Here is a 17,931-nt window from a genome sequence, read left to right on the forward strand (position 1 = left end):
GTCCTAATGTTCTGCTCTAAACTGGGCTAATGCAGACGGGCATACGCCATACAGTGTGCTATGAGGGAATTTTGCCCGGGCAGCGGCGTTACGACCTACTCTTTTATCGAATTCCAACTGCCAAGGGATCTTTTACGTGCACGCCAATATGTACACGGGACCTCGGTTTTTCATCCCATCCGAACGACTAGACAGCTGTCCTTGTCAGGCCCTCCGTCCTGCATCACTGACAAGGGGAAACCACGCCGGAAAATATTCTTGAATAATGGTCATTGTTTGTTTTTCTATAACGTCATTTACTTTAAACCTACGTCATTTTGCACTGTAACCCGGGTATCATTTAATCTTGTGTATCTAGCACTAATTTCTTTCACATTTGGTTTGGCGCAATATGTCTAGCCTCGTTCCTCGAGTCTCTTGCTAGAACTGGGGCTGAAACGCATTATGGTACACGATTCGTGTACCAATGGTAAAATGTTTATTTTCTCTTAAATATTTCTTTTACTTTCATCATACTGAATCATAGCGAGCAAGTTCTACTTTATTTGTAAATTAGACATCATTTTAATCAGTGAGCTTTACACTGGAAACAAGTACTTTCTGTATTTCCGTCCTTGTCGTAAACTGTACTAGTGTTTATAATAAAAGCTCTATGAGAAATATCGTTCATACTCTGCATTTCCTTCCTTGTCGCAAACATTGTAATATCATCTATATTTGTACTCGTGTTAATAATAAAATCTCTATGAGTAATATCGTTCACTAAGATACTGATCAAAACATGGCTGCTTGTACAGCTCATATGTTATATATTTATATAGTTTTTACAGTAGGATACACAACAGGTTGGTATATATGTATATGGTATATACAGTAGGATACACAACAGGTTGGTATATATGTATATGGTATATACAGTAGGATACACGACAGGTTGGTATATATGTATATGGTATATACAGTAGGATACACGACAGGTTGGTATATATTTATATGGTATATACTGTAGGATACACGACAGGTTGGTATATATGTATATGGTATATACAGTAGGATACACGACAGGTTGGTATATAATTATATGGTATACAGTAGGATACACGACAGGTTGGTATATTTATATGGTATATAGAGTAGGATACACAACAGGTTGGTATATTTGTATGGTATATACAGTAGGATACACGACAAGTTGGTATATATTTATATGGTATATATAGTAGGATACACGACAGGTATATGGTATATATAGTAGGATACACGACAGGTTGGTATATATGTATATGGTATATATAGTAGGATACACGAAAAGTTGGTATATATTTATATGGTATATATAGTAGGATACACAACAGGTTGGTATATATTTATATGGTATATATAGTAGGATACACGACAAGTAGGTATATGGTATATATAGTAGGATACACAGCAGGTTGGTATATATGTATATGGTATATATAGTAGGATACACGACAGGTTGTTATATATGTATATGGTATATATAGTAGGATACACGACAGGTTGTTATATATTTATATGGTATATATAGTAGGATACACGACAGGTTGTTATATATGTATATGGTATATATAGTAGGATACACGACAGGTTGTTATATATTTATATGGTATATATAGTAGGATACATGACAGGTTGGTATATATTTATATGGTATATATTTATTTTAAAAAATGCAATATTATGTTGTGCAGGATATTACTCTTTATCTAGATAAGGTTTCATATTTGCTATATTTATCATATATTGATAAATCACCTTGTTTCTCCTATATTCATATTGTCCTATATATAGGTACAGTAGTCACAGGTATTTTAAAATCTTTGTTAAAATGTTGAGACATTAAATTGTTCCAACGATGAAACAATACCATGTATTAATTAATATTCACATTTTCTTATATATAGGTATAGATATTACAGTATGTAAAGAAGGTGGAAACTTCCCATCAGTGAATCTGAATTGTCCTACCAATGATGATATGATACATGTAGAGAGTATCGTGTATTTCTATAATCAAGGATCTAGTTGTGGTGGTTCTACAGAGATATGTGGTCAACCATTGACTAATAGTGATACAGGGTTAATAACATCTTGTATTGGACAACCATCACCATGTTCACAATTTATAAGTAATTATAGTAATTGTACAGGAAGTACTGTTAACTATAGATGTATTTCAAGTAAGAAAACATATTTAGATATTGACTTCATGTGGCGGCGGGGGTCTAGTGCGCGCGAAATCACAAGGTCTGTCAATGAGTCATGTGGCGTAGTTTTAATTCCCAGTTGGAACGTGACATGAAGTAGGGTCGCCAGTCCAACCTCGTGGGTTTTCTCCGGGTCCATCGGCTATAGACCCCTAAAATTGAACCATCTGTTAATCCTTAAATGAACTAGTTTGTGTCGAGTAGACTTTAAACCACATTTCTCTCTCTCTCTCTCTCTCTCTCTCTATCTCAAATATTCTAACAATTGCTACCAAAAAATACAAGAAACCAGAACATGCAATTAATATATCCCAACCATCTATTATAGTTTATACCATGGCCACGTATAATTTAAGTTAATCCTTATTAGAAAGTGTAAAAAACCTCTCTGGTTCTAGTGATCACCGAGAGAGTTTCTATTGTTAGAATTGCCCATAGTATTTCAAAACGTGACCGACAAGGAAGGATATGTTATATTTCATAGCCCAACTGATAGATCTAAATATTATATCATAGTAAGAAATGGCTACGTGTTCATATAGATTAACAGAGATATTTGTCAATAAAATACATCTTGAATTAGTCAAAATATGCATTACCCATCATTTTTCAAGGATTTTATGAAAATATGAAATCTAAATATGATGTGTATAATATGAAAATATGAAATCTAAATATGATATGTATAATATGAAAATCTATATCTTTCCTTGTCGGTCACTTTACTGTGAGTTCTATACGCTCTATGGTGGATATGATGTGTAGAATATGTATATCTATAACGTATTCTTCCTTATCGGGACAACAAACGCCATTTTCCGTTCTGCTAATGACATGTGGTTGGCCTGTCAGGTCCGGCCAGGACACGAGAGCGCCTTGGCACGAGACGCGACGGAACGAGTGAGAGCGTATATTTGTGCCAAGCTAGGCCATGGCTCCCTCAATACAAGTTAGTTCTGGATGTCTTTAACATTACGATGTTTGTACTTGATATCTAAGAATCAGAGAATAAAAGTATTAGAAGATGTTAAACTAGTCTTGTATGGAAGACCAAATGGGACAATATTCATGATTCTTGTTTCTACATTCCAGTTTGAACATTTTAGACACGAACGCAACATTCTAAACTAATGATTCTTGTTTCTACATTCTTATGTCAACGTTTATGTGTACATAGCGTATGTATACAACTTTCATACAAACTATAGATTTATCATCCATTTTTGCCACATTCGAAACACGCGTAGGTCTAAATTTGCAAACACTATCCTATAGTTATAGTTAATATGAAAAAGTAAACAAATAACAGTGAATAGATTCCATTTAAAACACAGCATTATCATCCATTTTTGCCATATTCGAAACACGCGTAGGTCTAATTTGTAAACATATGAAAAAGTAAACAAATAACAGCAAATATGTAAGAAATACGGTGGCTGATAAGGGACATGAAAAATAATATAATTTGTTTTTTATAATTTTCTCCCAAGTCAATTTTAATTTTCACCAAAGTCAATTTGTTTTTTGTAATTTTCACCCAAGTCAATTTTAATATAATTTGTTTTTTATAATTTTCACCCATGTCAATTTTAATATAATTTGTTTTTTATAATTTTCACCCAAGTCAATTTTAATTTTCACCCAAGTCAATTTTAATATAATTTGTTTTTTATAATTTTCACCCAAGTCAATTTTAATATAATTTGTTTTTTATAATTTTCAATTTTAATATAATTTGATTTTTATAATTTTCAATTTTAATATAATTTGATTTTTATAATTTTCACCCAAGAATTTCCACCCAGCGCGTGACGTCATCTCAATTAGCCTCGTTTCCATTGTAATGTATTAAGTTTTATCCAATGACGTCTATACGTCATTGGTTTTATCTTAAGCGGTGGACACACTAGCCGAATGATTCGGCCGAATCAATCGGCGTCGAAATTCGCCTAGTGTGTCCACTGTCATTCGGCCGAATTCGCCCGAATCAAACAGGTTCGATATATTCGGCCGAATTATATTCGCCTGGTGTGTCCGCTTCGCCGAAGCATTCGGCCGAATATAGAATTCATTAGCCAGTCACCACTCATATCGAGAAGTCACGTGATATATTGAAAACATAGACGCCGCCATGTTTAATCATGTGACGTGGAAGGTGATGCAATCGACAGGTTGAATCGGGCGAAGCATTCGGCTAGTGTGTCCACCCATTCGGCCGAATAAAATTCGGCGACGATTGATTCGGCCGAACGATTCGGCCGATGTGTCCACTGATTGAAACTTCATGAATTATGGCACCTGATTGGACGAAAAGTCACTTTTTTTAGTGTGTGGACACTCTAGAGGTCACAATTATTATCTGGTTTCTTTCGATATTCGCGCTTATCGGATCTTAACTTTCTGAATTACGATCCTTGATTGTACGAAAAATCTCGTTTTTAGCTTGTGGTCCCTCTAGAGGTCACAATTTGTATCCGATTTAAAAAAAACGTTTGAATATATCACCGTTACGCCCTAATGATGATTGAGTTCGAATTTTCTGAAAATCGGATCGAAACTGCCGGACAAAATGGTCGCCCCTCGTACGCAAACTTTGAGAGAGAGAGAGAGAGAGAGAGAGGGAGAGAGAGAGAAAGAGAGTTTAACGTCCACTCGACACAAACTAGGTCATTAGTGTTTTGGAAACGAGGCTAATTGAGTTGACGTCACGCGCTGGGTGGAAATTCTTGGGTGAAAATTATAAAAATCAAATTATATAAAAATTGACTTGGGTGAAAATTATAAAAAACAAATTATATTAAAATTGACTTGGGTGAAAATTACAAAAAACAAATTATATTAAAATTGACTTGGGTGAAAATTAAAATTGACTTGGGTGAAAATTATAAAAAACAAATTATATTGAAATTGACTTGGGTGAATATTAAAAAAAAACAAATTATATTATTTTTCATGTCCCTTATCAGCCACCGTAAAGAAAGGCCTTTGTCCTAATATTTCTAGTTGTTTAAATTATAGAAGTTATTTGTATTGTTATTATACCTCGGGCTTAATTTCTGTTTCATGTAACTAATTACTGTAAACACAACAGGGGCCCACTTCCACTCGTGGAAAAGTCTACTTTTGATTTCTAATCTATAGTCTGTATCAAAGTTGTACACATACGCTAACGCCCTCTGGTGTAATAATGTTGATAATTCATTATATTTTTCTGGACGTTTTCATTTCAAGATTTTAACTTCAAGACTTTTTGAAACGTAGAAAATATTTTCATAAGAGTTCAAATTCCAGATTTGTTTTTAGATACTTTCAGAAATCAATGAATTGATTTCTTTGTCGTGTAAAATCAAGAAATTATTTTTTAATTTTAATATTTAATGATATATAAAAGTTACCGATAAACCGCCGAGAATGAAACATAAAGTCCATTTTTTGTTTAAAATGTTGATTTTGTGCATGAAATGTTGACATAAGAATGTAGAAACAAGAATCATTAGTTTAGAATGTTGCGTTCGTGTCTAAAATGTTCAAACTGGAATGTAGAAACAAGAATCATGAATATTGTCCCATTTGGTTTTCCATAGTCTTGTCATCTGAACCTGATTTAAAGACCAAATACTATCACTCGGCAAACCTTGGCAGATTCCGGTACCCTACATCTAGCCTCGGCTGTATGACAGTAAGTGATATGTACCTACGCCTATACATTTGCGATGCGGCACCGGTTTACTTAAAAGGGAAACTTGCATGCGTTTAGAAAGAAGTTCTCAAAATTGCGTCGTTCGAAGAGTGTGTAGAATTTTCAGTGCAAATTTGTCCTTGTCTAAAGAAAATCGGATAAACTTGAAAGAAAAGCTTCAAACTTTGAAAATTTTGTAAGATAAAACATTCTTCAAATACGTCGTCATCAATCACGTCATTGGTCGTCATGGACAACGCCATTGTAATCCGGGAACTTAAAAGTAGTTCTAATGGCGGACTTTGTCATACAGCCGAGATTAGATGTAGGGTACTGGAATCTGTTGAGGCTTGCCGAGTGCAAATACTATAACAGTGTTGGATGGTCGAATGGTTAGCGTGTGTGCGCTGCATCTTATTGAGTCAACTGGTGTGGTTTCGATTAACCTGTTATACGTGACAAGGAGTGGGGTCGCCTTTCCAACCTCGTGGGTTATTTCCGGGTCGTCCGGTTTCCTCCCACTGCTAAAGACCCCTACGCGCAAGCGAATTATTGAAATAAAATTGATCCATATATTAGTCCCGAAATGACCTAGTTTGTGTCGATTAGATGTTAAACCCCATCTCTCTCCTCTCCCTCTCTCTCTCTCTCTCTCTCTCTCTCTCTCTCGATTTCCAATTTACAAAATGATACAAGCACTGGATCAATACTTAGACTAGTGTTCGAATATTCGTATAGGAGATCTGCGATGGAATACTCGTGAACACTGGTAGTTATATAATAAAGTGTCTATTATTTTATATAAGTTATATTACAACTATTATAATCAAACCGGTAGGAATAGTCACATTTCGAATATCAGACTATTTCGATCGAATACTCGAATACTCGGGCTAACACTGATGGTTATATAATAAAGTGTGCAATATTTCATATATAAGATATGTAATAATCAAACGGGTACAACTGTCCAGATATATTCTCGCTAAAAGAACATCAGTAAATTATCTAGAAGCGGCGAGTAGCTTTAATAATGTAGAAAAATATAAATGATGATATTGGATTCATCATTATAATATGTTTCTATTACAGGAGAAAATGGTCAAGATATTTGTCAAAGCAAAACAAATTTATCAGATAATTCAGCCAGGATATATCTGCTTTCACCAAATTATCCAACAGCAGCGAGTGGTTTTAATCTAAATGAAATAGGCTGTGAATGTTTTATACGTAGTACAACTATAACATTTATAACTATATTAGATCTTGTATTAAAAACATCTAAGGATGGAACAAGATCTAATTTATTTATACAATATGGGGATATAACTTATAATAGAACCAGTAACCGTCAATCCTCTCTACTAGATTATAATCACCGACTACAAACAACAACACAAACAGCTGAAATTATATTTACCCATCAACAAATAAATGGACTAAAACTATGGATTGAAATACAAGGTAAATCTTGAATCTTAAATAATACTTATTAAATCAAATATCTAACAAGTTATTCGGGTTGGAGTAACAATCTTCATCGATGTAACCACCAAAAGTCGTAAAATATGAAAGTGAGCAGATAGAAAAGTTGAATCTGATAATTTTCAAACATCCTCCACAGGTATCCCACAAAGTAAAAATAGATAAAGATTCATACCCTGTACTATATAAACCCTATATTGGCTAACATCCACCATAGACGGAGAGAAATAAAAAAACTACCGAGAACAAATTGCAAAAGAATTTCTTTCACTGGAATCTAGTAAAGGGGTGTCTAAAGGACTCCCAACTCAAAATTGTCCGTTGAAACCCTGTAGCGTTTTTCATAATTAGCATAAATCCAAGATGGCCGCCAATTGGACTTTCTGGCCTCCATATCTTGGAAACGGCTCGTTTTAGAGCAATAAATGTATTATCATTAGATACAAAAAGGATATCAACGAATCGGAAAATAAAATTATCACAACGCCAGCAGGTCATAGTGTGACGCCCTGACGTCACAATGACGTCATGACATCACACTGACGTTATTGTGACGTCAAAACACTGCGTTGATACTGAATAAGCGTGTTTGACGTGAGTTCTGATGTCTTAGAGAACTCAGAATAAGCGGGCTGTGACCTAGTTTGTTTTTGTGACACTGACTAATTGGACTGGAATCCAGTCTGGGTTTTCCCCAGATATTTGAAACTTTCTTTTGCTAATTTTGTGACAAGAATCGTATTTCGCCATGGATACGTGCATAATTTGCGGGAATAACCTAAATAATGGTGGGGATGTTGTCAAGCTCTTGCGATTGGCTTGGAATCCAGTCTGTGTTTTCCCCAAATATTTAAAACTTTTTATGCTAATTTTGTGAAAAGAGTTGTATTTCGCCATGGATACGTGCATAATTGGCGGCAATAACCTAATTAATAGTGGGGATGTTGTTAAGTCAGGTATGCTGCGAGATCTTCATAAGTGAGCAGCGAAATTTTGAACGACACACTAAGAAAATGGGAAAAACCACGTGATCCCAAACGAGTATTCACTGGTAAGTTCATAGCTGAGGGGTTTTTTTTATTTAATTTGAGTCATTCTATTTGTCTATGACTAGTCTGTGTCTACGGTTGTATGCCGTCTGTGACTTGCCATGTTTTAATTTGCAAACTTCAAATATTTTTCATATATATTTAGCCAGGTGGGCCGCTATTTTTTCATGTGTTCCAAGGTGTGCCGTTGGCAAAAAAGGGTTGAGAACCATTGTGTTAAGCTCTGGTGATTGACTTGCAATCCAGTCTGGGTTTTCCCCAGATATTTGAAACTTTTTTTGCTAATTTTGTGAAAAGTGCCGTATTTCGCCATGGATACGTGCATAATTTGCGACAATAATCTAAATAATGGTTTGGATGTTGTCAAGCTCACCACCAAGGGATCGAATGTAATCAATCAGGCTGCTCAGCTTCACCGGTTGGACATTTCGGTCACCCCTCCTAATGCTCATGTGCATGTACAGTGCAGATAGAATTTCACTCACCAGATTGAATTCCAATCCAGTCAGTGTTACAAAAACAAACTAGTTCTCAGCTCGCTTATTCTTAGTTCTCTAAGACACCAGAACTAACGTCAAACCCGCTTATTCGGTATCAAAAAGCATTTTGCCCGGTCGTCAAACCTCAATATTTCGAGTGAATGTGGAAATTGTCTATAAAGTTTTTTTAGGATTGATTTTAGTAGCCTATCGTGTCCTCTTTCAGAATCTGCCGGGTGAACTCCGGTCACCCTTGAGCGTTTTGCGAAATTCAAGATGGCGTCCAAGACGGCCGCCATTTCAAATAATCCCCCATAACTCCCATAGTATTTATTCTAGGACGATAATATTTGGGTTTAAACGTATGTTACTCGGGTCAAGGAATACACTGAAATTATTCATTATGTTGTGGGGTGATTAGATGATAGTAAAATCTAAAATGCCAGACAATATGGCCCTTTAACTCGATAGCGGCAGTTTGGACAATAATTATTTCACCGGACCAAACTATATATTTATGGACATAGAAGCATATGATTGTGTACAACTTCCAGGTTCAGCCATAGTTCTGCCGGACTAAGTGTTTTGGCGTCAACATAACGTCAGTGTGACGTCATTACGTCACAATGCCGTCATGACGTCACACCATGACCTGCTGGCGTCGTGATAAATTTTTTTCGATTCGTTGATATCACTTTTGTATCTAATGATAATACATTTATTGCTCTAAAACGAGCCGTTTCCAAGATATGGAGGCCAGAAATTCCAATTGGCGGCCATCTTGGATTTATGCTAATTATGAAAAACGCTACAGGGTTTCAGTTGACAATTTTGAGTTGGGAGTCCTTAAGACATCCCTTTACTAGATTCCAGTGAAAGAAATTCTTTTGCAATTTGTTCTCGGTACTTGACAAACAGAAATTATATCTCTCCGTCTACCACTGTTATATCACAAAGTAAAAGTAGATGAACGATTCATACCCTGTGTTGTTTGAAAGTCGGTTTATTCTCTTTTTACAGGTATATCTTTGACAGGGTTCTGTAATAATACACGTGCAACAACTGTTACACCAACACCCACCACACCATTTACTTCCCCACCACGACCAGACAGTACTACAACAAGGAGTGGGATTTCTACCAGTACAACTACAGTAAATAGCAGACCTTCCAGCACTGTAGCCGATCCCAGCACTTCATCTGAAACATCATCTACCACTACAGTAAATAGCAGACCTTCCAGCACTACAACCGATCCCAGCACTTCATCTGAAACATCATCACAAACAACAACCAATCCATTAGACAGTACAACAAGGAGTGGGATTTCTACCAGTACAACTACAGTAAATAGCAGACCTTCCAGCACTGTAGCCGATCCCAGCACTTCATCTGAAACATCATCTACCACTACAGTAAATAGCAGACCTTCCAACACTACAACCGATCCCAGCACTTCATCTGAAACATCATCACAAACAACAACCAATCCATTAGACAGTACAACACAATACACAGACAACAATGGTAAAATGTCATTGGATATAGACAAATTTGACTGGATATAGTAAAATTTGACTCCGGATATAATAAAATTTGACTGGATATAGTTTAAAAATTTGACTCAATATAGCAAAATTAAATTCATCACCATTAACAACAAAATTTAATTTCATACACAATCATATAATGTATTTCATACACTATAATATAATGTATTTCATACACTATCATATAATGTATTTCATACACTATCATATAATGTATTTCATACACTATCATATAATGTATTTAATACACTATCATATAATGTATTTCATACACTATCATATAATGTATTTCATACACTATCATATAATATATTTCATACACTATCATATAATGTATTTCATACACTATCATCTAATGTATTTCATATACTATCATATAATGTATTTCATACACTATCATCTAATGTATTTCATATACTATCATATAATGTATTTCATACACTATCATCTAATGTATTTCAATATATTCATAATGTAAACATGACGACAACTCGTCTAATGTTCTATAACATCTGTGTGCCTCTCGTCGTCGCTCGCTTTATACATTGCGGAAAGCTATAGTAATTTTGGAAGTATTATTATTTATTTCAGTTAAAAATATCATCATCATTGTATTGGCTACTATATTATCTCTTTTAGTGGTAGTGGTAACTATCATAGTGTTGTTTGTCATGTACAGGTAAAAAATTTAAATTATTGTTTATCAGTTTCTATATTATCCACTTTCTTTATAATAATCAGATTAGGTCATTCACAGCTTCTAGTTATTCGGATGGAACGAAAAACTTTGGTCCCGTGTACACACACATTAGTGCTGACCTGTTTTGTAGGTAGAAAAGCCCCTGTCCGGTCAATTGTTCTGTTATATAATGGGTTTGCTTATTTTTATTGTTACAGGACAGGTAAATTACGATGTCTAAATCAACCAGGTAATGTTAGAACGGAGAATTCAAGGGCGATAACTCCACCAGACCCTGATACAGACAGACATAATACAGATAGTGATTACCAGGAATTAGAAATCAGAAATTCAAACATTTCTTATAATAGTCTTCCAATTCCTGGTACAGACATAGAGCCTGGTGCTAACTATAGTAGTCTATCTGATGGTAACAGACTTGATACTGGTACTGACTATAGTAGTCTACCTGATGTTAACAGACTTGATACTGGTACTAATTATAGTAGTATATCTGATGGTAACAGACTTGATACAGATAATAATATTTACCTAGAAATACTGTCAGGAACACCCCCGTCATTTTATAACAATCTTTCCTATACTAGTGAACATCATATATATAGTAATTAATAATTATCGCATTTATAACCCCCCCCCCCATACTAGTGAATTATCATACATATACTAATCATTAATCATTATATACTAATAAATAATTATCATACATACACTAATTAATATTATAATACATATACTAATTAATAATTATCATACATTATAATAATTAATAATTGTCATACATATTCAAATTATTATACATATACTAATTAATAATTATTTTACATATACTAATTAATAATTATCATACATTAATTAATATTTATCATACAAACACTATAATTATTTTACATATACTACTTAATATTTATCATTATACATTAATTAATATTTATCATTATACATTAATTAATATTTATCATACATACACTATAATTATTTACCATATACTAATTATATTTTATATCCATAAACTAATTACCATGCATGTCCCAATACGCAGTGGTTTGATGATTCTATTTTAGAAGCCAAAAGGGACCGTAATAAGGCTGAACATCTGTGGCGGAAAACAAATCTACATGTCCATAAACAGATTTATAAATCTTTAAAAAAACAATGTGAATAAATTAATTGATGATGCTAAAATTAAATTTTACTCTGATAAAATAGAAAATGGCGAAAACAGACAAAAAGACCTGTATAAAGTTATGAATTCCCTTTTGGACCATAATGCTGAGCGTACTATCCTCCCGGACAATGATAATGACACTGAACTTGCAAATTTATTCTCTGATTTCTTTCAAATAAAAATACAGAAAATACGAACTGAACTTGATGATTTAAATAAAACTATTGACTTTAACGCTCATGATTTTGATAAGTTAGAAAATTCTGTTTATTTAGAAAATTTTAACTTGGTTAGTGAATCTTTTATTTTAAAGCTAATTAAATCGTCTGCTCCTAAATCTTGTTCATTAGATCCTGTTCCGACTTCTGTTCTTAAGGACTGTCTAGACGAAGTTATTCCAGTTTTTACCAATATTATTAATTCTTGTATATCATCCGCTACTATTCCCAACGTTTTCAAACGAGCTTATGTTACCCCTTTAATTAAAAAGTCTACACTGGATCCTAATGTTTTTAAAAATTACAGGCCAGTCTCTAACTTAAGTTTTATTTCTAAAATATTGGAGAAATGTATTGCTTCTCAGATAAAGGCCCATCTAGATGATAACTGTTTGTATGAACCATTTCAAAGTGCTTATAAACAATTTCACAGTACCGAAACAGCTTTAACCCGGGTTTCAAATGATATTTTAATGGAAATTGATAATAGAAAATGTACATTTTTAATTTTATTAGATTTATCTGCTGCTTTCGACACGGTGGACCCTTCCATTCTTCTACGTAGACTTCAATTTAAATTCGGTATTTGTGGCTCTGCATTAAATCTTTTAGAGAGCTATCTTGTGGGTAGAAAACAGTGTATTTTAGTTAATTGCAAATCGTCGTCTGAATCTGTTTTGTCATCTGGGGTTCCCCAAGGTTCTGTTCTTGGTCCGATTTTATTTACCCTCTATACGTCACCATTAGGAGATATTGTCAGAAAATATGGTCTCAGCTTTCATTTGTATGCCGATGATACTCAATTATATATTTCATTTACACCTAATTGTCCATCTTCTTTCAATTTATCAAAATTGCAACTTGAGAACTGTATTAGTGAAACTAGAAAATGGATGTCAAAGAACTTTCTAAAATTGAATGATGATAAAACCGAATATTTGTTATTAGGCTCAAGGCATCAATTAAGTAAATCTGCACAAGATAACCCCCCCCCCCCCTGTTGTAATTGGTAATTGTGATATATTTTCATCTTATTCTGCTCGTAATATTGGCGCTATCTTTTATGCTTATGGGAGCTCAAGTAAATAATATTTGTAAATTGTGCTATTTTAATATTAGAAATATAGGTAAAATACGTAAATGTGTAACTGTAGAGGCCAATAAGTCACTTGTTAATTCTCTGGTCACTTCTCGGTTAGATAACTTTAATTCACTTTTAGTTGGTTTACCTTTAAAGCATATAGATAAATTACAAAAAGTACAGAATACTGCGGCTAGGCTTGTTACTTTAACTAAGAAATGTGACCACATAACTCCTGTTTTATATAATTTACACTGGTTACCTGTTAAATATCGAATTGATTTTAAGATTTTATTACTTACTTTTAAATGTTTAAATAATTTAGCTCCTGTTTACCTCTCAGATCTTTTAGAACTTTATACACCTGGTCGAACATTACGTACATCAGATAAACTACTTTTAAAGCCCAAAACTGTTCAACTAGTCTCCTATGGTCAGCGCTCTTTTAGTTATCAAGCACCTGTTTTATGGAATAATCTACCATTTAGTTTAAGATGTTGTACATCTCTGTATTCTTTTAAAAAACAACTTAAAACACATTTATTTAATCAGGCTTTTAACTGACTCTGTATACAATCGTTAACATGCCCATAATCTTGTTGTTTATGTGTGATTTACATTGTCACTTTGTAAAGTGCCTCTGAACATGTTATATGAAAGGGTGCACTATAAATATGCTGTAATAATAATAATAATAATAATATACTAAGTATCATACATATACTTATTAATGAATATACTAATTAATATTTATCATCCATATACTAATTGTCATGCATATAATAAGTATAATACATATACTTATTAATGAATGTTAATAAACATCGTACTTACTCTAACTGTCGTTATTTAATAGGACATAAGATGTAACTTTTTGTCGTTATTTGATAAGATGTAACTTTTTGTCGTTATTTGATAAGATGTAACTTTTTGTCGTTATTTGATAAGATGTAACTTTTTGACAGTATTTACTAAGATGTAACTGTTTGACAGTATTTAATAAAATGTAACTGTTTGACAGTATTTAATACACTGTAACTGTTTGTCATTATCTAATTAGGAGATAAATACTTCCTGTTACGTATTTAGAGGGGGTGTATTGTCCATTTAACCATGCCTGAATCATTTAGAACGTGAGGCTTAAATTGAGAGAGAAATGAACTCATTTAAAATAATTTTTTACAACAACAGAAGAATTGGAAATAGAAATCACCCAGTGACTGATACTGGAAATTGTGCGAAGACAAAGAAGTATTGGAGTTACAAGGAATTGGCAAAGATGCGTGGGATAATATCGTGTGTGCAGACTGTGGCCGTGGGTTAGACCCATACCCTTGCAAAATATTTGAATACTCGAGTTTTTGTTTGGAACTTGAATCATAATTATATGAACTTAAACTTTGTTTGTTCTGTTGCCCGGTCAGTTTACAAATTTCATGTGCATCCACTCCAGCATAGGGCAATAAATAGATTGCGGTTGACCTCACACAGTAGTTCGTATATATGCTCTTCAAAAAAAGTTGGAGATATTGAAACGCAAATACCTATGCACGTTGTGATATGATAAATAGTCATGGACACTTGACATGCGTTGAGAGTATGTTCACAGATGAAGAACTTATCGCCCCAACAGAACCACTGAGCTGCAGGTGCGAGACGCAAAAGCGCCATACACGTGGGAGGGGTTCATTGTCGAATTTGACACTTCAAGGAATGGTTGATGAAAACTGCCGCGTGCTGGTTTATCCTATCCATGTTTGCTTTCCTATCGGTTCTTGCATAAGATTTACTGTTTAGCGTATCTTTGCTTTAGTGTGTTACGTTTAATTTGCAAAGAGACGTCTTCAACTTGATGAACGTCTACGTGCTATTGACATGCTTCAAGTAGCCCACATGCTTAATGTGTCACAGTCTGTGATCAGCAGACTGTGGAACCGGTACCAACAAACACACAATGTTGATGATAGACTCGTTCAGGTCCTCCTAGAGCCACTACACAAGACCAGGATCGATACATTCGTGCACAGGTCCTGCGAAATCGAGGACAAACGGCCAATCAGCTTTCTGTAAACTTGTACCAAGCTACAAGAATTCGATTTACACCCCAAACGACACACTGATCCGCAGTGAATATTCGCTTGGCCGCTACAATCACTGATAAGGATGACATCGATGCGACTTAATGACTACAAAATATTAACTTTTTTCTTTCGACAAATTAAATTCTGAAACATTTTTTTTAGTATTAGAGAAATAAATAAAGGTGTTTGAAGTATATCTTGATAAAAAATATTCCATATTTAGCGTAAATAGGTACAGAAAATAGTACGCGGAGGCGTAAAATGGGTAAAACGATATAATTTTGCCCATACCAGTTCATATTACTACGTTCAATGTAAACAACGCACGTGTGACCATCAATTTGACGTTTTTTTCTGTTTGTTTACTCTGAATTCTTTCAGAAGTACATTTTTACCGTCTAATCTGATTGACCTGCTCGTGTTTGTTTTAAAACAACAAAAACAAGCCACAGAAGTAATCTTTTTTGGCGTTATCGATGCCATCTTGCTTTGTTGGTAAACAGTGTGATGTGACGTCACCCTTAGAACTACAGCGGTCTGACCTTTTAAAGGTCAGTCATCTTGGACAGAGATAAAAGACGGATGTCGCATTAGGTCTGTAAAACAGAATGCCCAAACGATTAGAAATCGGCTACATGCAGCCCATTTGCATGCGCGACGGCCGCGTGTTGTGCCTCCATTAACTCGCCAGCACATGGCAAACAGGCGTCATTGGTGCAGACAGCGTAGAAATTGGGGTAATCGTCGATGGGCGCGTGTAATGTTTTTTTTTAGATGAGTCCAGATTTACTCTGGATTTCACCGATCGGCTTGCTCGAGTTTGGACTCTTGTAAATGAGCGTCATGCTAACGTTAACGTCAGACAGCATGACAGATTCGGGTGGTGGTCTGTTACGGTGTGGAGAGGAATCGCCATGGCTGGCAGAACGGACTTGCATTTTGTTCATGGAAGGGTCACTGGTGTGTACTACCGTGACCACATCCTGGCACCGATAGTTCTGCCCTTTGCTCAACGTGCAGTTCGATTTTTCATCTTTCAAGATGACAATGCCCGTGCCCACCGCGCTCGTGTCCTGAATGACTACCTCCAGCGTCACCATATTGTCCATATGCCTTGGCCAGCCATGGGTCCTGACCTTTCTGGGACATGATCGGGAGACGTGTTCGTCGACGTCAACGTCAACCGACAACACTGCAAGAATTGGCCGTAGCACTGCAAGAGGAGTGGGTCAGATTGCCCCAAATCGTGATTGGACGGTTGATTAGGAGCATGCCACGAGACGAATTGCAGAATGTCTGAGGATTGTTGCAGCAATTACACCAATCAAAAACGTCTATTTCACTTTTGACAGTGTATCTCTTTGCGAGTGAAATGGGGCCGTCAGATAAGCCGCCCATATGAACTGTTTATGTTCATCTGTAGGCAATTTGCCTGTTATTAACATACATTGGTTACCTCCAATAAAAACAGCAGTGTATTTCCGCAGATTTGTATTGTTTCTGAATATCCCCTACTGTTTTTTTGAAGAGTATATATCGCGGGTAAAATATAAAACTATTAACACTACTCAACATGTCATCTTGTATAAGCTGTTTTATTACCTGTCTGTAGTAATAAAGCGGTAAAACACTGAGTCTGAGCAGGACAAGAAGAGGTCAGCATGTTCGACCCCTGCATTGGCAGAGAATGTTCATCGGGATTTTTCCGACGTGGTTTTCCCTTGTCAGCTTGTCAGTGACGGTGTCTAAGTCGTTCAGAGGCCACCAAAAACTGAGGTCCCATGTATACAGTTGGAATTCGATATAAGAATAGGCCATAGTGCCGCTGCCATGTGCCCGTCTTCATTAGCCCGGTTGGAGCAGAACATTAAGACGTTAAACCCCATTTCATTTCGACTATGAAGGTTCCCTCAGGTAAGAAGGGGGCTTGGATGGCTGAATGGTTAGCACTGCGCGCTGTATCATAAAGTCTGTCATTGAGTCAACTGGCGTGGTTTCGATTCCCCGGTTGTATATGACAAGGAGTAGGGTCGTCTGTCCAACCTCGTGGGTTTTCTCCGGGTCCTCTGGTTTCCTCCCACTGCTAAAGACCCCTACGCGCAAGCAAATTATTGAAATAAAATTAAACCATATGTTAGTCCCGAAATGACCTAGTTTGTGTCAAGTGGACGTTAAACCCCATTTCTCTCAGGTAAGAAGGATCATGGTTC

The 17,931-nt window shown here is 35.3% G+C and overlaps 1 protein-coding gene across 2 annotated transcripts; it reads left to right on the forward strand.

Annotated features, from left to right (window-relative positions):
* Positions 1 to 691: 691 nt before the first annotated feature.
* On the forward strand, positions 692 to 11,907 carry LOC126830207 (uncharacterized protein DDB_G0271670). 2 transcript variants are annotated; one of them, XM_050560544.1, is made up of 6 exons: positions 692 to 845; positions 1,929 to 2,204; positions 7,003 to 7,374; positions 9,944 to 10,450; positions 11,065 to 11,152; positions 11,371 to 11,907. In XM_050560544.1, the coding sequence occupies exons 1-6, from the start codon at positions 782 to 784 to the stop codon at positions 11,783 to 11,785; spliced, it is 1,722 nt and encodes a 573-aa protein (XP_050416501.1). In that variant the 5' UTR covers positions 692 to 781; the 3' UTR covers positions 11,786 to 11,907. The 2 variants fall into 2 exon arrangements, with proteins under 2 accessions (XP_050416501.1, XP_050416502.1); XM_050560545.1 differs by lacking the exons at positions 11,065 to 11,152; positions 11,371 to 11,907 and having other exon boundaries at positions 9,944 to 10,593.
* The last annotated feature ends 6,024 nt before the right edge of the window (positions 11,908 to 17,931 follow it).

Source organism: Patella vulgata, chromosome 8, assembly GCF_932274485.2.
Source record: "Patella vulgata chromosome 8, xgPatVulg1.2, whole genome shotgun sequence".
Lineage (NCBI taxonomy): Eukaryota > Metazoa > Mollusca > Gastropoda > Patellidae > Patella > Patella vulgata.